This window comes from Lotus japonicus, chromosome 1, assembly GCF_012489685.1.
Source record: "Lotus japonicus ecotype B-129 chromosome 1, LjGifu_v1.2".
Classification (NCBI taxonomy): Eukaryota; Viridiplantae; Streptophyta; class Magnoliopsida; order Fabales; family Fabaceae; genus Lotus; species Lotus japonicus.
The window spans coordinates 115,724,753-115,749,915 of record NC_080041.1 but is presented as its reverse complement, the minus strand read 5'-3'; the positions used below and the strand labels follow the sequence as shown (position 1 = coordinate 115,749,915).

Below are 25,163 nucleotides of genomic sequence, written 5' to 3'. Positions count from 1 at the left end.
CATTCCAAGAATTTACACATGCCGAAACCTTGCTGAAAATTTATGGTGCAACTTCCATGTTGGCTTTCTCCGGAAGTTCATCAGTCATCGACATAACCACGTACCTTGCATCAACGCCAACCAATGCCCGCACACTATCACCACACACCTTGCATCCATGTCAGCCAATGCCCATGTGCTATCACCACACATCTTGCATTAATGCCAACCAATGCTTGTGTGTCACCTGGACAGTTACATGTCCACCTTGTGTAGTCCTGATTGCATCGACCATCCATGACTTGCAACAAGTCAAAATACAATCTCTCTATCACAGCACTACCACATACCAACTGAAAACCGTGCACCGGGTAGGTTTCTAAGAGAACCTTCCAAAACAGCACTTTCACAGTATCATTGTGGCTCCAAGCGGAAGCTATCCTCAAAGCCGTCACCATGGTCGAACCATCGGCTTTGATACCAGTTGTTAGGACATCGCCATAGAGAAATAAAAACAGTGACACAATCACAACACAAGGATTTAACGTGGAAACTCCAAATTCGGAGAAAAACCACGGATGTTGTCTAAACCGACAACCAGAGAATAAACACTATGTGAAAATTATTACAACACACAGACATTTCTCTCAACCACCCCACTAACACCCAATACACACACTCATACTGTCCAAAGCTATTATCTGAACAATATCTCACAACACTCTAAGATAAGAATATAAGAAAAACAACAGATAATAACTTAAAGCATGAGAAGCTACATTTTGCTGAATTTGCTCTTCAGTATGGGATTCAATTGCTGGGATTATTTTCCTTCAGCCTTGCACTCCTATTTATAGGTGCAATGCAAGCATTAATTCTCCCAATGCTAGCTACCAACAGCTTCTCCAATTTCAACAAATGCAGCATCGTTCCTTTACTTTCATGCCACTTTGTTTTCAACCTCTTTGAATTTTAATGACATGACATTAACATTGGGTAGGTGGTGGTTAAAATAGTACATTTGACTAACAATGAGGTCTTTCACTGGAAGGCATGATAAGATTTCCACAATGAGCTCTTTAGGGAGGTATTGCGGCAGATTAAGGCGAAGAGGGATGTTCATCATGAGTGCAGTGAAGACGTTCTTTTTTGGTACAGCACTGAAGGCGTTGAGAAGGTTGAAAATTGAAGCCTAATATGAGATAAATAACTGAATTAGGATTTAATTTTTTGTCTTGATCAAGGTATCCCCACAACCGACAGTCGTGAGTCTAATCTCTTACCTCATGGTCAGCGCACTAAGCAGTATGAGCTGACTTAAAAGGATGACAAAATAATAAGAGAACGACATATTACTATATTAGCACTACACCAGAAAAGGGCTTTTACAGCGCCCCTTTTACAGCGGTTTAGGTGGCAGCCGCTGTAACAACACAAACACGGAGCGGTTGATGGGCTATTACAGCGTTTTATTAAACTAACCGCTGTAAAAGCATTACCTTTTAACAGCGGTTCTCTTAGAAGGCGCTGTAAACACAAAAACACGGAGCGGTAATAGGCTTTATAGCGGTTTATATACTGACCGCTGTAAAAAATAGGTTCCACTATTTACAGGATAAGATGCATCAAATATCATGAATGGATTTGCATGTAGTTATAGGAATAGTCAGGAATTAAGGATCTATATGAAGTTTGATTTTAATTGAATAGCTATAACACTTGCGCCTGCATATAGTTCAGAAGGTTTAATCCAATATCAAGTTTATAGCTAACAGTGTTTGTTGCTGCACCTGTCATCAGCTTTGCAGTGGAGTGGATGAGCATGCAGTTGGCACCAGTGTAGAACTAGTTTTTGCTCCAATAGATGCGTCTTTCTCTGATGATGCACCCATTTTACCTTCCGGTTTTCGTATTGTACCTCTTGATTCTGGCACGGCAAGTCTTTAGCTTGACACATGATTTGATTGTGTTGTTTTTGAAATTTGCTTGCTTGCTTTAATTTTCCCTTTTTCTTTCAGTTAGGATTCTGATTTCTGTCTTATATAAGATGCAGGATGCTGCTAGTCCAAACCGGACACTTGATCTTGCCTCATCACTTGAGGTTGGAACCACAGCAAACAAAGCTGCTGGTGCCAAATACAAACAAAAAAAAACAAATTACAGCGGTTCCGTGGTGGAACCGCTGTAATATATATTATCAAATACAGCGGTTACCGGCTGAAACCGCTGTAAAAGAAGACTCAATTACAGCGGTTATTCTAGAGAACAGCTGTTGTAGGTCTGTATTTACAGCGGTTTTATTAAATCAACCGCTGTAAATAATGCATCTTTTACAGCGGTTAGAACCGCTGTTAAGGCTTTTACAGCGGCGAGATCTACAGCGGTTCTGGACCGCTGAAAACCGCTGTAAAAGGCCAAAAAAAACCGCTGTAAAAGCCACTTTTTGGTGTAGAGGCATGGTATTGATAATATGTTTAAAATCGTGTAAATGTTGTTATAATTTAAAAATATTATCTAAACAGAATTTAAATATTAATAATATATATTTCCTCAATTATAATTAACAATTTATTATTTTAGAAATATTATTTAAAAATAAATTAATAATTAAGATTATCTTTAACTAATTTTAAATCACCCTAGGAATAAAAATTTGAGTTAAATGATTTAAGTTGGTGGACCAATATATTTAAGATAAATCATAAAATATGAAATTACTAACCTTATCTTAAATATTATTTTTTGAAACACTTATCTTAAATATTATTAGTCTATATAGTGATTTTTTTATAAATAAAGAAATATAGAAACTTTATATAATTCATCTCCAAAAGATCAAAACATTTCATATAATTCAACATAACCAAACTAGAACCAACATTTCCAAAATAAACATAAATAGACGCAAAATATCAAACCCATAAATAAATTAATTAGGTCTTAGGTGTAATTGAAAAACTTAAATCTAATGAACGCGAGCCTCTATTCTAAATCCAGGGGCGGAGCCACTTGGGTCCAGGGAGTCACCCCTGTTTTTGCACTTCTTTTACTAGTATGTGTGAGACCAGCTCTTGTTAATAAAATTGAAAACTATCTAATAACTTTCCTTTGTTCTATCTCCGCTACTACGGCCATCTTCTCCCTTTTTCAACCAACGAATCTTTCTTTAGGTTTTGTTAAGGTGTCATTATTTTAGTATATCTCTTGGGTTCTTGTTCAAATATTATTATAAGATTTTTTCAATTTGAGACTTGGGTTATTAGCCCTTCTCTTTCCTCAATGCCCTCAAGGCCTTACGGCCTGGTGTTGTTTCATCTTTTTTTTTTTTGAACTCTGTTTCATCCTTATTCTTTAAGAAAGATTAGTAAACTATTAATTATTTAACTAGAGATAAGAACATGATGAAAAATAAAGCAGTCCTTGTTTTGTTTCAATTTTTATGTTATTTTATTTTATAAAAATTACTCTTTTATTTAAAAAATGGTTTAAAGATTAGTTTTCTAATTATTCAGAGGGTTTTAATTTTCCTAAATAAATTGATGGCGACTTCATACGCTTTATTTGTATTTACTTTATGAGTTTTTTATCGTTTCATCTTGACCCTATTGCGACACTGAGTATATGATACTTTTTAAAATTATTAATAGTAATTTGGTTTACTATAATTAGATAGCATTATTATTAGTTTTTGTTTGACTTGTTAGTGAATTTACTTGTTGAATAAATGTGGCTCAAATTATTTCTTCAGTGAGGGCTACAAATTTAGAGAGTCATGTAGTCTTTGATTTTCTTTTAATATTGCCAAACTTACTAGGAAGTATGGGTAAGTGGTTTCTTTTATACTCACATATATTTTTTGTTGTTTGGGAGAAGATGCTAGAAAGAAAATTGTTAACTCATTTTTAAAAGGAAAGAGAATATAAATACAACATTTGTTTGATGAACACTAACTTCAAATTAGATATTAATGTTAAAAATGTTGTTGCATATACTATATATGTGGGAATTTAGATTTTTTTAAGCTACAAGTCATTTATTCTTGGTCACCCCACAATTATATTCTAGCTCCACCCTGGCTAATGGTAAAAAAAAATTGTTTTCAATAGCATTTGAGCTGGTTCCAATCAGGTATCCAATTATTAAACTTTATTGGACAAAAGCATTGGTTGCTAAAGATAGTTGAATGTCGTGGATATGGAGATTTCTTTGTGGGATTGAATGCTTAGTTCTTTCGGTATTGGCAATGATCGTTTCAGCGCTAATGTTTCATAAGCTAACAATGTTCTAGTTCAGGATGCGGCGAATAGATCTCGTTGATACCTGTTTTCTTTGAGCTTCTCAATTAACCATCTTCTTGTGGCTCGGACCCTTTATGATGGCGCAAGCGCCTTTTAGTACCAATGCTCAACACAATCACTTATGCCTATTTGTCGTTGGAACTTCCTTTTGGTTGAAGTGCACCAAAGTATACTCTTAATCTCATGATGCTTTTGCATTGAACCCATAACGAGCTTCCTCCTTTTCTGGCACATGACGCTCAAAACCCATGAGTTTTCCTCTTTTTTCGATTTGCCCTTCGGCGTCATCCATTTCGGCAAAAAAGAATTTTGCCACAAACAACTGCGTGTTACACCCAGAAATGAGTTATCTTACAATTCTAGTGATTTTGGAGTGATGAAGATGGGTAATGATGATATGCCTAAGGTAATTGGTATTGGTGATGCTTGTTTGCAGACAACATGAGAATGTTGTTGTTGCTTAGAGGAGTCAAACATGTTCCAGTTGTCCGCTTTATTTTGATCTCTCTGCATATGATCGATGATGGTGGGTATGATAATCACTTTAGTTCTTGAAAATGGAAACTCACCAGAAGTAACTTGGTTGTGGCTATAGAGGAGAAAATTATTAACTATATTGGACAAAAAGAATTGGTTACTAATGATAGCGTGAATGCCATGGATATCGAGTCTTCTTTGTGGCATTGATGCGAGTCTAAATTGCATGATAATTGTCTTGTTTTAATTATCATCGAATGTTTCTACCCACTATGATTTATATGGATATAATTAAAACCGTTCACGGTGTTATGCCTATTTGTCCACCTACTAATTCCTTAATCAAGTGTCCTTCTAGTTAATTAGTGATAGTTAATCCCTTAATACGTAATCTTAATTAACTAGAGATTAAGTTGATTTCAGGCAATTACAAATAATTTGTTACCCTTATTCCTAAGGTGTAAATACCCTTATTCAATTCCTCTCAAAATTCCTAAATTTTACTAATTTCCCAATCGAATATAGAATATCATTTTTTTTTTGAAAATATAAAATAGCAAAATTGATCTATATCCAATTAGATTCAAACAAAGCAAGAGAGAAATTCATGAGCATAAATAAATATCCATATAATAACCAAAATGTATCAAAACGTAGGTAGAGAGAAAAACTTCATCTATCGCCAACACAAAAGAGGTTTAACTCCTCATGATCATCATGGAAACCAACACAATTCTAGAGTAATAGTTCACAAACATGCAAAAGAAACCTGAAAAAGTTCCCTAATTTCAGCCTTGGTTTAAATTGTGTTTTCCTTTTATGTACTTAATGTTTATATGGAATGATCGCCCATATCAATAATGTTAATTTAATCTTAACTAGGGGAAGTTAATCACAAAATCAATAAAAGTGAATGAGTGTAAGAAATTAATAATAAATTGCTCCTACCAAGATGTTCTATTTGTTCTTGTTTTCTTCCAAACTTCTACGATTAAGTAGTGATATGTCTCTAGAACACCTATATGGCTTCATGTCTATTTTCACTGATCACCTTAAAATGACGGTTTGCTCTTAAATTAATGCAAACAGATAAGACAATTAACAATAACTTAATCGTGGGTTAATTAACATAAGAGGATCATAACAGTAATTAAGATAACATATATAATAAGCGAGGGGAGATGATCCAACATCATTGTAATCTCGAGGCCTTCTAATTCTTACTTAACTATCTTGTTTGCATGCTCACAACCTTATCAACAACTTTATAATTGATTTGCCTAAACTATGAATCAACCCACAAAAATAGTGATAAGGTACTTAGCTACAAAATATGCTCCAAATAACGCTTGGTAATAGGGCTTAGGATCCTTAATAACGCTTACATCTGAATTTATTTTTTATTTCCAAAATTGACATCCTAAACTTGGGGAACAAGGTCATCATAATGACAATCACTCGGTTTTCGAAGCACGACATACTATTCCACTAGGCTCGGAGTCAAGTTCGGTCAACTATGGGTCCACCCGAACCTCAGCCTCGTCCAATCGTTCAATACAGAAGCACAGGTTCGGAAACGTATGCACTTCCATTCCAATTCCAACATACACACTCATAGTGGAACTTCCCGCTCATTCACACACACTCTCGCTTTCATTGTTCTGCTTCTCTCTTCTTACCCTTCTTCAATTCAATGGCTAGGTGAGCTTTCAACACTGTAAAGTTTCCATTTTTGGTTTTCAAAGCTCTTCACTTTCTGAATAGCCCCTTTTTTTAATTGTGGGTTGTTCTTGTTGTAAATGTAGCTTTTTTCTGTTTTTGATTCCTGGGGTGGGGTTTTGGGTTTTCAGTTGTAGGGTGTGACATGGCTTTTCTTTTTTCCTTTCCATTTTGGTGCTGGTGATGACTTAAGATGGATATGGACTGTTTGTTTTGGCTTTTTTCTATGTTTGGAATGATAGATTGTGGGTATTGTGGCACCTACCATTTTTGGGGGTTTGTTGTTTTTGTGTATTAGGAAAGCTAGAAATTGGAGAGACACATGTGGAAATAGGCTGAGTAGGGTTCGGGGGTTTTGACCCGTCTGACAAAGTTTATTTTAGCTTATCTTATAGCGTAAACACTTATGTATGTTCGAGAGAGCCTAGGTAAATAGTTTACAACCTGCTTGAAAGCTATTTTGAACTTATTTTCACAAGTTGTTCAGATTAATTTATGAATATGTGTTTATGTTTACCTGTAATCTATTGTGAGTCTATTTCAATAAACTTTGCAAATTGGATTATGAATAAGCACTTATGAAATACACACCCTATATATACCATGAACCACAAACTAATGCAAAGCTAAAAGAAGAGGTTACGGTAATGAGATAAGTTGTTAAGGATACATTGAGATGAGAGGAGGTGCTGAGGAGGAAAAATATTCACTCTGAAAGTCTGAAGCTACTAGGCATTACAAGTTCTTAACCTAGCACTTCGTTTATGGAATAATGAACTTATAGAATATTTGTTGATTTTGTTCTACAGGAGTTGGCTTATTGACATAGGAGGATTTGCAAAGAAAGTAAAAAGCACTGCTTTATCTTCATCTGAACAGATCAAGGATTGCGGGGCATATCGCGAATGCCCGAACTGTAGTTATCATATAGATAATAGTGATGTATGTTGGAATTCAGCATTGCATTCATTTTCAGTTCTTAATAGCTTACTCAAACTCACACATGCACTGAAAACAGAAAAAGTTAGAGCAGAGTCCACTGTCCTTTTCCCTGCATTTGCTGCTTTTGGCATGCACAACTGATTCAAGTATTTAGTGTGTTCATGGAAAAGTTTGCAAACTTTGAAAAGTTTAGCATGTGTTTGAATGATTGTAGAATGTAGATGTTTCATTAACAACATTTCTTTGCGTCTGTAGGTTTCTATTGAGTGGCCTGGCTTTCCTGTTGGTGTAAAGTTTGATCCTTCTGATGCCGAACTCTTAGAACATTTAGCAGCAAAATGTGGTATTGGGAATGCAAAGCCACACATGTTTATCCAGGAGTTCATCCCAACACTGGAAGGAGATGAAGGTATTTGCTATACACATCCAGAAAATCTTCCAGGTGAGAATCCTGACCTTTTGCGGTCAAATATGTACATCTATAACACTTTCTGTTGTACTTAATTGATCAGTGTACCAACAAAAAGGCATAGAAAAGTACCACTTTGAAATGAAATTTTTTCCGTACAACTATAAAGCCTACTATGTTGTAAAGCAAACTCATTATTATATAGATGAGAATGTTATAATGGATTACAGGATTAGTGGTCACAACACCTAATGTAGGATTAGGAGGAGTTGCGATGGCACTAAAGAGAAAGCTAGGGTAGCACATATTTTAAAGAAGATAGTAGAGTCTCGTTTAACTGGTATGGGTGTGGATGGAGAAGACCTGACAAAATAGTTAAGAAGATATAAAAAAGGGAAAAGTAGGTGCTATAGAGCTCCCATTTTGCTCGAGGTCCAGGGAGGGATTGGACCCACTTTGTGGATCTAAGGTAGGAAGCCTTACCTTGCTTTTTTGCAAGAGGCTGATTCCATGACTCGAATGTGTGATTGCAAAGTTACATGACAGCAACCTTACTGTTGTACCGAGGCTCGCCCTCTAGTTAGGAGGATATACTAGAAGAAATTTAGTAAAATGTTTTTTTTAAACAAAATGTAGTCAAAGAGTTAGGCGTAGAGAGATCAAGATAAACTATAGGTCAAATAATGAAGAATGATTTGGATTTAAATGGACTATCATTATACATGATTTATGATAGAACATTATGACATCATTCCAACCATATAGCCTATCCCTCCTAGTGGAAAAATTATTTGGGGTTTTTGTTGTTTGACGTCAAACTTGACAAACATCTTTATTCAGCATATGATCTCTTGTGAAATAGGTCGTGAACATGAGCCATGAATGATCTATTGATGTAATATTAGTGTGTCCTCTGGATTCTGCAGTCTGCTCATTAGCACACTGATAGTGCTTGTTTGTTAAACTGATACTTGACGCAGAACTAGGACACAAAGCAGTCCATCATCCTATCAGTCAAAATTCATCAAACCTCAAATCAGCATCTTGCAGACATGATTGGCCTTAAAAGATGTATATTTTACCCCTTTAAATCCGAACCTAATCAAGATTCAGATGCTGTTAATCGATAGCAATCTTTAGAACAAACATCTCATGTTGTTACTCTTCTTGATGGGGATTGAGGGAAGGAAGGTTTTTATGATTGCCAAATAAATTTATTGGCTGCTATTGCATATTATATCTCACAATTAACTTTGTACAGGTTCTAACAATTGAATTTGTTCATTGACATCCAGCTCTAAATATCTGAATTGTGGCGTTTTTTCTGTAGGTGCTAAGAAAGATGGGAGCTATGTCCATTTCTTTAACAGAACAATTAATGCCTATACTACTGGTCAACGGAAGCGTCGAAGGATTCATTATGATGGTCTGACTGAAGACCATGTACGCTGGCATAAGACTGGTAAGACCAAAGCTGTTGTCGAAAATGGAGTACATAAGGGCTATAAGAAAATCATGGTTCTTTATATAAGATCTAATAAAGGGTCCAAGCCCTCTAAATCCAACTGGATAATGCATCAGTACCATCTAGGACCTGAAGAAGATGAGAAGGATGGTGAATATGTGGTTTCAAAAATATTTTATCAACAGCAAAAGCAGACTGACAAAAATGAGGAGAATCCAATGGCTGAAGATTCTGACATTATAACATCACGAACAAGTCCAAGGACTCCAAAACCAAATCCCCCCAATCCACCTCGCACAGGAAAATGTGTTGACTGTGATGATAATATTGATGAAGCTGCACTGTCATTTGCCCAGGTTGGTAGCTATACATGATGCTTTGAATATGATGATTAATTTCACTTTAAGGTCGATCATTGTTGAGAAGTCCCACATTGACTAGAGATATAGACATATAGCTGAAATAGTCTTTAAAGGTTGTAGAACATAATGAAAAAAAGGCCGTAGAACAACCCTCATCCATAAGCTTGCTCTGAGGTAGAGTCAACCCAAATTCTAAAATGGTATTAGTCTGTCATAGATCCGTTTATAGGAGGCCACCTATATATGGTCCACCACAAATGTTCATTCTCGCAGTTTCCACGCTCCAAATGTCTAGTCTTGGGCGTGAGGGGGTGTGTTGAGAAGTCCCACATTGACCAGAGATATTGTCAAAATAGTCCATATAATAAGTAGAACAACCCTTCTCCTATGCTAGTTTTTTCGGCCACAGTTAGGCCTAACCTGATTCTAAGAGTCAGCTAAACAATTCAATGGAAAAGAGAGGTCAAATCTAATGTTCTACTTGTAAACAAGCCATCATAGAAGCACTTTTGCTTGTCTTGGTTTTTTAAAGTATGTTCAAGCTCTATTGAGTAGTGAGTATAGAAGTGATGTAACAGTTTTACTAGTTATTCCTTATCTATGTTTGCATTATTTGATTCATCTCTAAAATTTAACTTTTATGAACTAGGATGTCAAATATATCCCTGGAGGATCGCACGCCCCACTATTTGACATTCAGGATCTGGACAATAGAGGCAATCCTGCATGGTTGGCTGGTGAATCACAGGCTCTGGAAGTTGCTGAGTTTGATGGCTTGGATGACATATTGTTGTGCAATGAGATTTTGGATTCTTCTGCTCTATTAAATGATGATTTTGGATTGGACTCCACCACTCTTAATGGCTTTTCTTCCTATGATAACATAATGGCTGGAAATGATAATGTGACTCGTGGAACTTCTGTCCTGGATACACTGGAATTGGATACTCCTCCAGATTTTGATCTTTCGGTGAGATCTGGTTACCCTTTCTCCAAATTTACGTAGAGTTTTCGGATTTACTGACATGCTCTGTGATTCTAAATTTTGCATGCAGAATTTGAACTTTGGTTCTCAAGATAGTATCCTTGGGTGGATGGACAGGTTATGAGGTGCTCTTTGAAGTAAGTTCTTTTTAATGCCATTGGCAATCCGAGAAGCGTTCCGTTCGATTGCTGGGGGGTGCACCCTTTCATTTCACATTCTTCAATTACATCTGGTTCATCATGAGATGTTGCAACTTGCAAGGAGAAATGATACTTTTGCAACTTTTGTCATATCATCAAGTTAACTAGTTAAGCCATAGCTACAGCTGCTGGAGTTTGATCTTTCTTCATTTAGGCGGCGGTATTTGTGTGAAAGTGGTTTTGATGGTGTATTTTATTTGCTGTATTGGTCTTGATGGTTATGTAAAAGCCATGGAAGTGGTAAATAGATCTTTGGGGTAAAATCCAAAATGATGTTGTAGGTTCTAAACTATATCTATTTGACATGTGAGTGGCTGTATGTGAATAATCTGACTTTAGATGGCATCGCATATGTTTTTTCAAAAAATTTAGTACTCCTGGAGAATGGGGTCTTCGGTACTACTTCTACTCACATTGCATCATTTCTCCATATACGGTTAGTTATCTATACTTTTTAATTATTTTAAGCTAAATTTTTTAAAAATCTTTACCTTTTACGCTAAGGGAGTACCCGTCTTCAGTAAAAGATACTCCATAGAGCGATGCTGGGTCGGTATCTTTAGGGGTATTTTTGGAATTTCTGGTGTGAGGAGGTTGTGCAAATAACAATTTGAGTGGGTTTTTTTTTCAAATATATGGTTGATGTTTTTTCAGCCGATATTTTTGGGTCCATAATGGATACAAGACTGGCCCAATAGCTAGAAACAATATCTAAATATATGGGTGTGTTAAAAGCAATGCCTCAACATGACACAGTAAGGCCTGTGTATTCAATTGATTACATGATGCTCCATTTCAGTGCTCCCTAGTCCCTATTATCCTATCCGTCATTCACATATGACACACTCTTAGATTATGAATAATTAGCTGTTGACACTTGACACTACTTTTCCACCCCACCTTGATAAATATGAAGAGAAATGAGTGATATGATATGTGGTATGACAGAAAATGCAGAGAGAGATAAAAAGAAAAATATATAAAAATAAGATGGAAGAGAAAGTGAGGTGTCTTAGCAAAATTTGTGAAGTTTTATGTTGTTGAAACCTAATTATCAATTACCACCATCGACAACAATAAAAACTTGTCACCACTGTTGTACATATACAAATACAACTCCTTATAAAATCACCATTATCCTACTTGACTAGCCAGATTATGAAACATGGCGATGTTGTACTTTGACTATCCTCAAAAGAAAATTATGTTGGTACTTTTGTTAGCGAAGGGTCTTGAATTGAACTCGTCAATTGAAGGAGATTTGATATTTATTTGCGAGAAGAAATTTCTAAGTGAAAAACGGACAATTTCTACACCCACAAGTCAATTGATAAGTCTTGCTAATGAATGCAAGTCTTGTTGATTAATTAAAAATGATTTGGTCAGTGTGTGTGTGTGTGACACTAAGAGAAGAAATAAATACAGTAGGACACGTTAAGTGTCAGCAAGCCTAGCTAATTCACGCGTCAACGAGCTTTCATGGCTTTCTATTTTTGCTACTTAATAATTATGCGTACCCATTTGAGACTTGTGACAGTAAATTACTATAGAAGAAAACCTACGAGTGAAGTTGAAAACAACCATTTTAACCTTTTTCTATTAAGACATATATGTGCTGAACCTTTAATTTGAATATGACAAGTTTTAACATGTGAAATCGGTCAGTTTCATTGAGGGAACTTAGTGGGTTTTTCATGATCGATGCAGAAACTTCAAAATCAAAAACGGAACACAATACACGACTTGATCCTATCCAACTATCATTAATTAGTGTGTGGGGGCACTTTTATTCATTTATGAATGCTGATAAATGATAATGGTCCACAACTCCACAAGCAGGATGATTGTTGTGGAATGAAAATCTGATTTCAAAGTCTTTGGAATCCACTTTGCCATAACAAGATAGGGAAAACGCTAGGTCAATAAGATTGGGAAAATCAGTATCTTGATTGTGTGTTTGTACAAATAACCTTTTTCTATCGGCTAATTGCAACGACGGTTACTCATACCTATTAACACTAATTCACGTCCTAATTTTGTGCAGTCCCCTACAAATTATGGGGTGTTCATGTCTCTCACAGTCTCACTCATATATAGTAAGTTTGGAAGACTGGTTTTTCTTATATATATCAAGTGGTATAAATCTTGTAACAACTATTCATAAATTTAAGGAGTGTTCATATTTCTAATTTTCACGTGTTTAAACTTAGATTTTGAGCTCATACTTAAAAATATTTTTATCATCATACCTAAACTTTTGTATTTGTCCATAATCTTATCCATGTGCAAAGTTGTTCCCTCATTTGGCTTCGATAAATGACTAACCACACTCATAAGGATTTTAAGAAGTATGAGAACATAGTTAGCATAGAAAAACTAAAGGAACTGAAACTGGGGCGGATCCAGACCGTATATATCACTATGACTAAACATAAAAGAAATTATAGACTAAAATATATTGAATTTTTTTTTTTCAAAAAAGAGAAATATTATAGATAAAACTATGAGAAAAAGTTTATCATGGAAATATAATAGTTTATAGTCCAAGGGTGATTAGATGACAACCACCCTCTGTCACAAAGTGATCTCCCCTGTATTGAGAGACATTTTTAAACAAAAAAACATGGTAAACAAAATGCTACGTCCTTAGATTCACTATAATCAATCTAATCATACAAATCAAACAAATTTAATAATCAATTATGAACTATGTAATGTATTAACACAGTCCAAAATTATATACAAGGTATCCACAAATAACAATAATTCATATTTACTTTTATTCTTGTCATCTCTATCTCTAACTTCATAACTATTACTATGTATTAAGAGTTACCACTAATAATATACAATTAAAAAAAACTAGTGTGGCTAAAGCCACACCTAGCCTTAACATGGATCCGCGCGTCCATCAACTGAAATCACATGAAGGCCAAACTAAAGTGACAAAAATGCAATTACTTCTTAAATTTATGTAGCACCTTCAAATGTTCCTTAACCTTATCCTTTATTTGTAATCTAACGCAATTATTTCTATACCCATAGGGTCAAAATCAAGGGACCCTATTAGTTGAGCATTGAAACGAGAAGATCATGGACTATTTTGGTTTTCATTATTTTTTGAAATAATTGACAAAAAGAGTAAATAAATTTTATTGTGAGCGACTTTAAATTTAAAGAAAATTTGGAAACAAATTAATTTAAATACCTGATTAATCATTTTTCATGTAATACATATAAATATAATAGTTTTGCAACAATTTATGAAAAGGAGATGAATCATGAAGAACCACATTTTTCATTTTATTATATATGAGGAGATTTTCTAACGCATTCAGATTAACTATATTGTAAGAACCACACATAGTTCTGAATCTCATCCCTTCATTTCATCATCACCTTAACTGGAAAAAAAAAGATATTATCTGACTAATTTTTTTCCAAAACTTAACGTGTGAAAGTGATGAGTATTGCATTTGTCATAACGTGGTAAGGAAACACGTTACCTTAAATATTAGGAAGTACTAAGTGATTTCAAACACCAATTGAGAAATTAATAGCACTATACAAGTATAATTGAACTTATCCTTTATTCCTTTTAAAGATATAAAAGGGAAACTCCGTGTTCTTGTTGTTTTTCTTATTTCTTATTAGGTTAAAAGTGTGAGAAAGGAAAAGAGACAAGCTTGGAAAACTTACTATTAGTGTATAGCAAAGATTTGCTTTATCTCCCCTTAAAAAAAAATATGATTTGCTATATCTCGTTCTTGTGACTTTATATAATTTTTTCAAAGAGTTATTTCTATGTAATTTTTTCTCGGTGGGGTAAACCATATTACCAATTATTTCGATTAAAAGTTAACTATTTATTTATCATTTGACCATTTAAAAAAGTTAAGGTTTGAATATAATTGCATATACTAGAGATTAATGTATGTAAAATAGTTCTCTTCGTATTAATTTTTACCATGTTTACACACATATGGATAGACACCACTAAATGAGTATGTATATACAATCATCAGTGACGGATTCAGAAATTTTAAGTTGTGGGATAAAACATGCATAACTTATAGCATTGAAGATATAATGTTTCTTTGATGTACATATTTTCCCTTGAGAAAAAATTCATGGTTAGATTTAAAACTAATATAACACCACACAGCTAATTTCATGTCATATTGAACATCACATTTGTTCTATTATACGAATAGAATTGATTTGATCACTTATATGTCTCATAAGCCTCAGGCCGGATTAGATAAATTGAAAAATAAAAAACTTCAATTCAGTCCACATTGTAGATAATATACATGCTTATGAGCTATAACTCATTTAATTTGAAGCCTCTTTTCTAGGCACATCATGGGGGCACAATTGTGATTTCAGAAAACAAATATGCAATATCTTAAGCCTCTTCGTTAGAGAAGTACTGGACCAGTGGCACTTTAAGAGGCAAACTTAAAAATGCTGGTTTTGTTTTAAACAACAGTCATGCCCCCCAATTAATGACTAATAAAAAGTTGCTTAGTGTACTAGAATGCCACATCATCCGTTTGACCAGTAAGCTTTTCTTTTTCCAAATTTAGATCCTAAACTTCTTAAGATTTGTATTTTCCCCCCAACTTTTTGTATATTTTGATTATTTTTAAATAGAAAACCTCTTAACTGAAACAACGTGATTTTGTATTTTGTTCAAATCTAATCCTAATCTTTTAACACTAATCCCTCTTCAATCCTCATCACCTTCAGGCTTCAACTTCATCTTCATCCCCTAAATATCTTTATTTGTCTATGGCCACAACAACACCACTTCGACAACACACGTGTTCGACTCGACCCTTTCTCAAATTACATGAATCCAATTCAAAGATTAATCACGCAATCACTTCCCATTCAGAACCAAGCTTTTCTGGTTTTGGGTAAAACGAGCACTGGTTCCAATAACAATTATCAAACCACCACCACCACCAATGGCAACGTGGTTCGAAAACACTGTTTGAAACTCAATTACAAAAATCCATATCAAAACCCAGATCGTGATGGGTCTGAGAATAAAACCCGTTTCGCACAGATCCCGTTTCGCCTTGCTCGATGGATGGAGATCCTGATCGCAGGGGAGGTCGTAAGCGGCAGTTTCAAACGTCGTAGGCGGTGATGGCAGTGACTGGAAAAGAAGAAGGGGAATAACCCCTTTGTGTGGATCTGGAGCGTGCGGGAACACCATGGCTTCAACCTCTCAGCTGGGTGCTTCAAGGGTTGCTATAGATTGGGGTTTCTGGGTTGATTTCGTTTTTTTATGGGATGCCTCCTTCAACCTCCAATTTCAGTTCTGACGGGGATCCTTGAAGAATCTCTACATGGGTTTGCTTCTCCTCTTACAAACGTAAAAAAGGTGGGAACTTTGCGAACCCATAAGAAGAAGCAGACAAGGAGTGTTTCAAATAGATGCAACTTGCAGAACAGGGAGTTGGGAGTGAAAGGAGAAAAAAGAAAAGCATGGGGCTGATGAGATTAGACTGGTGGTGGTGGTTCATGATGTTGATGGGGAATGGGGAGGGGTTCATCGATGAAGAAGATAAACAGATTAAATTTGTTTTACTTTATTTAATCTTCCCAAAGAATTTAAATAATGTTATCAAACAATTTGAATAATTAATATTTTTAAACATAAACATAAATTCATAATACAAATAGTTATAGTTGAGGGACCTGATTTCAAATTTCAAAAGTTACAATGACAAGGCAACCCACTTACACAAGGCATTCATTGATTGGGTAATAGAGAAACATCATTGTAACCCCCTCTTATCAAACAACATGTAAAAGTTTGCCTTTTAAGAAGTGTGGTAAAATTATGGGGGCATCTTGTACCAACATATACTAGTATTGAAACAATCTTAGAACTACCACAGGGGCGGACCCACTCACAGGCTAGGTGTGGCTTTAGCCACACCGGTTTTTTGTGTCTGAGTTCTTGAGGAAGATGGGTGTACCAAACTCCTCTCAAGGATACAACTTTTCTTCTTCTGCTTATTCATGGCAAGGGGTGCTCTGTGATGCCAATAAAGAGCATGTTGTTGACTTGGTACTTCCTGGTATGGGCCTTTCAGGTTCTATTCCTGATAACACCATAGGGAAACTCAGCAGGATTCAAAATTTGGATCTCAGCTGCAACATAATCACTGGTTTGCCTTCAGATTTCTAGAGTTTAACCTCTCTCAAGAGCCTCAACCTCTCTTCCAATCAGATTTCTGGTGCATTGACTAACAACATTGGGAACTTTGGGTTGCTACAAGACTTTGACTTATCCAGCAACAATTTCATTCACTCCCTGATGGTTTTGGTGCTGCATTTTTTAAGCTTAGGACCTTGAATCTTGCTGGGAATAATATCTATGGAAGGGGTTCAGATATTTATGGGTTGAAGTCCATTGTGAGTCTCAACATATCAGGCAATTCATTTCAGGGTTCTCTCATGGGGGTGTTCCTGGAAGTTTGTGAAGAGTCAGTTATGTAACAAAATGAGTGATCAATGGTTAAATGATCGTCTTGTAACTTTTATAGAAAGAGATGTTCTTGGAACAATTGACAATGATGTTATTTCACTGTTTTGTTTCTTTTGTTATATATCGTTGTAAGCCTAGTCCTTCTTGGACTATAATGTAAACTCTTCTATTTTCATGAGAAACTTTCTCTCATGGTTTTATCTATAATATTTCTCTTTTTCAATATATTTTAGTCTATAATTGCTTTTATGTTTAGCCTCACTGATATTTAAAGTCTGGATCCGCCCCTGCCCCACCAACATATGAATAGATCCCCTTGCGTACAACCCTAATGAGAGAAGAGAGAAAAGAAAAGAGGATATGAATATGAGTTATAAATGAATGATCAATTTCATGAGTATATATATTTTCAACTAATATACTAATATACTCTAGAACTCGTTGATACATCATATTGGACATTATATTAAATAATATATTATAAATATTCATTATTTGGTGGTATTGTATAACTTTCTCAATCAATTCTTGTATATTAAAATGATGAATTATTTAATCCAACATATAAATGATGGATAATACATGATAAAGTTGTGATGTATAAGTTACTTGAAAAAATATATTTTATCCACCAGCCTGTTGTGGGCGAGATTAAGACTTTATATGGACTTTTCGACCGAAAGATTATAAGGCCTAAGATTCCATTAGGGTTAGGTTTAGGGATCTCGACCTCCTACTATAAAAGGGGATGCCCAATCTTGTATGAGGGACTTTTGGACATTTATATATTCCACTTTTCGACCGAAAGATTATAAGGCCTAAGATTCCAGTAGGGTTAGGTTTAGGGATCTCGACCTCCTACTATAAAAGGGGATGCCCAATCTTGTATGAGGGACTTTTGGACATTTATATATTCGACGGTTAGGTTATTACAAAACCTTACCTCTATTAGGGTTATGGACCTACACTCCTCTCTATTATTATTCATTTTAGAACATTTACTGTCGCCCGTGTAGGTAAGGCAATGTTAGTGAGTGCAGGCGAAAAAGACATGCGAAAGATGAAAGGACAAGCAGCGACAAATAAATTTAGTGATGACAAAGCAAGAATTGAGTTGTAAATTTGTGGATGGGACGAGCCCTTAAGTTAACAAATGAGTTTGCTCATGAGACACTCAGATCCACCAATTTCTTTTAGGACGCTTCGAGCACCAGAGGTGGGGCGGTCGAATTAGGTGAACAAAGGAGCTTGGGCAAGAGACATACAAAGTGTCCTTTCAAGGGCGAGTAAAGGACACTAGCTTGTGATAGAGGCAAAATCTTAGAGATATTAGGGAGTGCCCGTTTGTGGGCGAGATTTAGACTTTGTATGAACTTTTGGACGGAAATATTATAAGGCTAAGAGTCCATTATGGTTAGGTTTAGGGATCTCAACCTCCTACTATAAAAGAGGATGCCCGATCTTGTAAGAGGTACTTTTGGACATGTATACATTCAACGGCTAGGTTATTACATGACCTTAACTCTGTCAGAGTTTTGGACTTACAATCATCTCTATTGTTCTTCATTCTAGAACATTTGGCATCGTCTATATAGGTAAGGCGATGTCAGTGAGTGCAAGCGATAAAGAATTATCGAAGATGAAAGGACAGGCAGTGACAAATAAATTTAGTGATGACAAAGTAAGAATTGGGCTGTGAATTTGTAGACTGGGCGAGCCCATAAGTTAACGAATGTGTTCGCTTAGGAGACAATCAGATCCACCAACTTCTTTAAGGACAGTTCGAGCACCGGAGGTGGGGCGATTGAATCAAGCGAACAAATGAAGCTCCATATGGCAGATTCAAGAGGAATACCCTTGTGCACTGGTCAAAACCGCCAGTCGAAGGGCGAAATTCATATCGAGTCTACTCCATGGTGATAAGCAACAATGGGATTCAATTTCATACTTCTAGTGCGGAGTCTTGCGGGCTCGTAGACTAGACGAGCCTCAAGCCAATATAGGGCATCGCCTAGAAATCTAAGTGATTTGGAACTTCCCCAATAGCGGGAGACAATGTCAACATTGGGCATTAAGTCACTCTTAGTCCTCATGCTTCGAGCATAGTAGGTGTGTGGTGAGAGGTGTCGATGGCTGAAGAACTTCCTGGAAGCCAACATGGGAGTTGCACCATAAAATTTCAGCAAGGTTTCGATATTTGAAAATTCTTGGAATGGTTTAGTTTCGAGTGAAGAAAATTCTTGGGGTGGTTTAATTCCAAGTGAAGTGTACTACTCTTTATGGTGGAGTATGATTGTCGGTATAGACAATGTAAGCGGAAGATGTGTAACTCTTACAATCAAGGTGAAGATTGTTGGGGTTGATTGTCAAGTCCCACATTGCCAAGTTTCTAAAATAAAGAGAGGTTAAAAATTAGCTATTGGAGAAGTCTCACATTGCTTAGTGTGGTGAAGCTAGGGGGAGACCAAGGCTATATATTGGACCTAGGTTCTTTGTTTTTAGATGTATTAGTTAGTAGCACTTTAAGCTTATGTCTGACTTAGTTTAAATATTTGCTTTGTGAAGACGTGGTTGTATTAGGGTATTGGGATGAGTGTGAGAGAAGTCTATGTGTTGTAACAATTTTCACATAGTGATAATTCTCTAGTTGTTGGTTTAGGCAACAGTTGTGGTTTTTTCTCCGGTTTTGGAGTTTTTACGTTATTTTCTTGTGTTGTGATTGTGTCTTAATTTTTCTTCAGCTGTGTTGTTTCCCAACAGTGGTATTAGAGCCGATGGTTTGTGGGACCATAGTAACGGCTTCTTGTGTCGAAAGTCTTCCTAGCAGTATGACTAAGCGGCGAGTTTCGTTGAACAGTGAACAGCGGTACGAGGGTGGATATGCTTCCGCACTGAGGGGAGTCATGATAATGCGGATGTGACTCGCACTTCGGGGGAGATTGTTGAGAATTCAAGTGTGAAGTTGGAGTCCTACATTGGTTAAGTATGGGTGGGGAGAAGACTTTATAAGGAATGTGACCCATAAACCTAATGTTTTAAGGTTTTGAGTTAAGATGTGACGTCAATATCTCTTGGTGTCTTGGTGCTCGGTCATGAGCTCCCCTGTCTCCCCCAACATTTTTTATCACATTCGTAAATGGTGATCGTTATTTTACATTTTATAATAAATTTATACAAATAAATTAGTATGAAATCAAATATTACATTTCAAATTGCCCTGTCTCTTGATAGTCAGGAAGAAATTAAGAAAATGATACACATGCATTGGTTCAATATTTAAAATATTCCACCCTTTGAGAAAATAAAAAGATGAATGAGTTGTAATTTCCTCAGAAAAATCTAAATTACATTTTGGTTTGCAGCACTTTTTTTTCTTCTTTTATCCCATTATGTCATCCATCATCTTTCATTTTCTTAATATTCTTTCTCTCTCCCTCTCTCTCTCTCTCTTCCTTCAACCCCATTTAGAGGTGTCAGAGCATCTTTGTCCAACAAAACTAAAACCTTCACTATTTTTTATGGCTTAACAAGAATGTTCTTCATTAAGGTCCAAGCAAGAATGAACATAAGCATAGAAGAAATAAACTAGTAAATGGGAATATTAATTGTAGGACGTGCTCTTGACACTAGGGTGGTGGTAGGGACTCTCTCATTAGTTCTCAACGAAAAAGGTTACTCAAGGCACTTTCCTGTTGCTGAAAAGGTAGTTTATTCCTAGTCTTCTGAAAGAACATGTCAATTTCCATGTAGGAAACCCCAACCAGTTGTAACTTCCCAAGTCAACACAAGACTCCACTTGCAATACAAAGAAAAAAAAAAAATTAACCTTAGTAAAACAACATTTAATATTGGTGCAGAATATTATACAAATTCACGGACTATTGGTTGATTCAAAAAGTACAGACCTAATTTTTCATAAACAATGATTCAAATTCGAGTTTTATAAATGGAGAAAAACTCTCACAAAGTGAGTTAGCTCACCAAGCCACATGATGACTTGGAAAAGGCATACCGAATGGGATAGAATGTGAAATTATAGAAATAAGATTAAACAATTCAAGAACAACAAAAGTCTTACCCCACTTATCCCACCGAGTGATGTCGGCTATAATTTCATAATTTGTGATTCATAGTAATTATATTCTCAGTTATCCTTTAAAATGCATCACTCAATTGGAACCAAATTCAATTGCAGAACATAATCAAAGGATCAGTGAACTTTGAACAGTGATGTAAATTCAACACTGATCAAACAGGGGTTCAGAAGGAAATTAAATTAAACCTGAATCAGTGACCATCCAAAATGGTTAGAATACATGTATAACTTAAATCCATGAAATTCAAATTCTCGCTAGAAGAAGAGCTTGGGAAATGTCATGCTACCATTAGGCAAGTTAGGGGTTCATGCAAACCCCATGAGAAGATACAAAAACCTTGCCCAAAGGCCATAAATAAAACCACTATTTTTCCCTCACACTCCTCACTTGAGAAACTCACATGCCTCAATCATGCAGGGTTAAAAACCCCAGAGTATTTGAAATTGGATTTACAGAGGTTCCTGTCAAATGTCAAAACCTTTTATCAGTCTTCTCTGAATACTGACTCCTGAGAATGACCTATAAATCATTCCATAGAGCTCCTTCTGATGCAATATACAATGTCACTTACCAAACAGCTACATTCAAAGTCAGCCACTTTCTCTTCTGCAGTTACCAGGCAACAAGAACTTGTATCTATCAGCATTGTTCAACAAATAAGCTGGAAGATGCACTGCTGAATAAGAATGAGGAATAGGTCCTAATTTCCCAATGATCTCCCTAAATGTATACTCTTCCGGAAGCATGTCAAATAAGTCAGACCCTTTGCATATAACATCTTGTATCCGGTCCGGGTTCAGGTAATGCGGGAACCGCACCCGATCGTAGTGGCTGTAAGCTTTCATCTTGAATATGAATTCACTGATGTGGCGGAAACAGAAGCTACAGTGCCAGCCGGAATCCGACAACAGTAGATCACCCTGCTTGTAGTGTGCGTACCGAGTCTTGCCAGATTGATATCTATGAATTGATGCTCTCCAACTCTTGTTGTCAAGAAAGAACTCGAAAGAGTATAAGTAGTTCCTCAGTTGAAGATGAAGAATTGGAGGGATATCATCACACCACCTCAATAGATTGATTGTGTGAGCACTAGGGATCTCATCAACATCAGACATTATCAAGAGATCATCATCTTCAATGCCTGCTATTCTCAGAAGCCGATCCAGGGCGACTCTTTGATATGCCTCCTCAATGAAAGGGTTGTCCTTTCTCCTAAATCTCCCTCCAATCGTCCCGTAGGTCAGTCGGGGCTCGACAAACTTGAACTTGTCCCTGTTGCTTGCAAAAATCAATGGCTTGACGAATCCTGTAAATGTTGAGTTTGATTCAAGGAGTACATACTGATTCACATAAGGACGCATCTCGTTCCAGCGGATAGTAAGCATGTCGACTTCATTGCTGAACAAAACAGCATCGAAGACGCGTCTCGGCGATTCACGAATCCCCCACCCGTGAAGCTTGCAGAGAGTCTCCATCGACACATTCTCATGATAATAGTGAGGGATTTCATGGAATGCCTTTGGAGGAGATTCCCACAGTGGTCTTAGGAAGTATGAGATTTTCTGGCCGTGCAAATAGACAACGAATGTGCATACCGGGACAACCACGAATAGGAATAAATAAGTCTTGAAGTCCAATCCCCGTAAAACACACCTGAGTCTTGACATGCTGAGTGCTGCGGGGGTGCCCTGCTGCATAGAAAACAAAAAGTCTCTAAGACACATGGAATAACTTCATGTTCAAAAACCTCAACATGCTTTCCTGCACATAAAATTACCAACACACCAACTCTACCTACATGTAAATCAGGGGAATCGCTTTCACAATTCCAACCCGGGAGTCATGAAGGCTAAGAACGTGGCTCCTAGTATCGAACTTTCGACCTAGGAGCTCATACAATCACTTTTAAACACCACCTGCACTGCACTCATTGCATGTATTGAACACTTGCAATGAAATTAAATGATAAATGCAATGAAGGCAGTTTAAAAAAATACACACCCTGCCATTATTTTCACAATGCTCAAATAAAAATACAAATTGGGGGAAACAAGGAAAATGGGATTTCAAAATGGTGGACACAAAAAAAAAAACTGAAACAACCACCATTCTGCAAAGATTATACAAGGTTCAGAAAGCAAAACAAGGGTGAAACAATCAAACATTCAGAGTTGAAACCCACAATTCAAATGCCATATAGAAAACCTAGAGTCCAAAAACCAGAAAAACCATGGAGAAATTATGAACTCAAACGATTGAAACAATGGCCGATCAATCAAAACAACAAATTCACAAATTAATCATATTTGACATCTCTAATGCCCACAAACTGAAAGGGGATATTCTTCTGAAATTCCATTCAAAATTCAATTAGGTTAGGAAAAAGATGAACAAAGTTCAATCAAATTACAAAAAGGAGAAAACTTTATGCATATCAAAAGAAGAAAAAAAACAAGGGATTAAAAATTTCAACAAAACTCAACACCCCATTTTGCATTGACAACAAAACCCAACCACAGAAACTCACAAAACCCATAACCAAAATAAAGGGGCAAATTTTTCAGTACAGTAGAAGGGAATTAAACAAAAAAAAAGGCAAAAAATTGGAAAAAAAAAGTACCTGTCCACAAACATCATCGCAGATATCATCAGTCTTCTTGGAATTGTAATAGCCTTCAGACATGGTGATGAAGAACAACAACCCACAAAAACAAAAACAAAAAAAAAAAGGAAACTTGTTGTTTTTGTTTTGTTTTGTTTGGTTGGGAAAAACAGTAAGATAGATAGATAGAATTGAAGAGAGAAAAGGGGGTAGAATTGGGGTTATGAGTTGTACTGTATCAACACAACAACAAAACCCAGTAAAGCTACGATCTTTGAGGTTCTCTCTCTCTACAGGGTTGCTTGTAACGTCAATTATAGCCGTTTGGTGTGGTTTTTCGCTCTTTCACCACATACCCACCCCTCTCTTCTAAATATTGGAGGATGGTGAAGGAGGAGGAGGGATAATGAACAACATGACACACACATATGTATATATATTTATATTTATAATCTGTATCGAAAAATATATTTTTATAATAACCCTAAATTATAATATCACTTTTTTGTGTGCGGAAAACAGTAGAACGAAGTCCCGAATGATAGCTCAAATGGTAAGAGTTAGATAATATGAGTTGGGTGCGGGAGGTCGAGAGATCAATTCCCGTTGGGTGCAATTTATCTTTCTGATATACTAAAAAAAAGGTAGAACAAAGAGAAATACCTCCACATTATTGGGTAGGCCGCATTGCCATTTGGGGACTAGCAGATACTCAATTCTAGATAGGAGCGTCGGAGATATCCCTTCTATTTCTTTTTTGTATATTGAAAAGATAAATTACAACCTTCAACGATTGATCTCTAGACATTTCATCCACAACCCAAATGTCCTTAGTTTTTACCACGTGAGTTATCCTTTAAGAAAATCTCACGCGTGTTTGCCTATAATGATTTATTTACTCCAAATAAATAAATAATAATCTAATAAAGATTAGTGGGCTTTTTTATTTTTACCAATAAAGTGTTGATCTAGTAGTATGCAAATTAGATCTCTCGATGGTTGAGATTGCAAGATTAAACTTGAACAGTTATTTTTTGAGAGGGACTGTCACGATATTTCGAACAAAATCAAAAATTCTTTTTAATTTTTAAATGCAAATAAATAATAATCTACTAAAGAT

The 25,163-nt window shown here is 36.0% G+C and overlaps 2 protein-coding genes across 4 annotated transcripts; one reads left to right on the top strand and one right to left on the bottom strand.

Annotated features, from left to right (window-relative positions):
* Positions 1 to 6,187: 6,187 nt before the first annotated feature.
* On the top strand, positions 6,188 to 11,235 carry LOC130729588 (SUPPRESSOR OF GAMMA RESPONSE 1-like). Its single transcript, XM_057581388.1, has 6 exons — positions 6,188 to 6,455; positions 7,283 to 7,415; positions 7,671 to 7,857; positions 9,155 to 9,645; positions 10,301 to 10,621; positions 10,707 to 11,235. Exons 1-6 carry the CDS (start codon positions 6,448 to 6,450, stop codon positions 10,758 to 10,760), a joined length of 1,194 nt encoding a protein of 397 aa, XP_057437371.1. The 5' UTR covers positions 6,188 to 6,447; the 3' UTR covers positions 10,761 to 11,235.
* A 10,368-nt stretch (positions 11,236 to 21,603) lies between these two features.
* LOC130729587 (uncharacterized) lies at positions 21,604 to 24,456 on the bottom strand. Of its 3 annotated transcripts, none has more exons than XM_057581385.1 (2): positions 24,062 to 24,456; positions 21,604 to 23,132 (listed from the first exon to the last, which is right to left on the bottom strand). In XM_057581385.1, exons 1-2 carry the CDS (start codon positions 24,122 to 24,124, stop codon positions 22,032 to 22,034), a joined length of 1,164 nt encoding a protein of 387 aa, XP_057437368.1. In that variant the 5' UTR covers positions 24,125 to 24,456; the 3' UTR covers positions 21,604 to 22,031. The 3 variants fall into 3 exon arrangements, with proteins under 3 accessions (XP_057437368.1, XP_057437369.1, XP_057437370.1); XM_057581386.1 differs by having other exon boundaries at positions 21,604 to 23,129; XM_057581387.1 differs by lacking the exon at positions 24,062 to 24,456 and adding an exon at positions 23,240 to 23,998.
* Positions 24,457 to 25,163: the final 707 nt, after the last annotated feature.

Coding starts and splice junctions, on each gene's coding strand:
- LOC130729587 (XM_057581385.1), bottom strand. CDS start 24,124: ATGTCTGAAGGCTATTACAATTCCAAGAAGACTGATGATATCTGCGAT. Junction 23,133..24,061: donor GCGATGATGTTTGTGGACAG/GTACTTTTTTTT, acceptor TTTTCTATGCAG/CAGGGCACCCCCGCAGCACT.
- LOC130729588 (XM_057581388.1), top strand. Junction 7,858..9,154: donor ACATCCAGAAAATCTTCCAG/GTGAGAATCCTG, acceptor TTTTTTCTGTAG/GTGCTAAGAAAGATGGGAGC. Junction 9,646..10,300: donor CTGCACTGTCATTTGCCCAG/GTTGGTAGCTAT, acceptor TTTATGAACTAG/GATGTCAAATATATCCCTGG.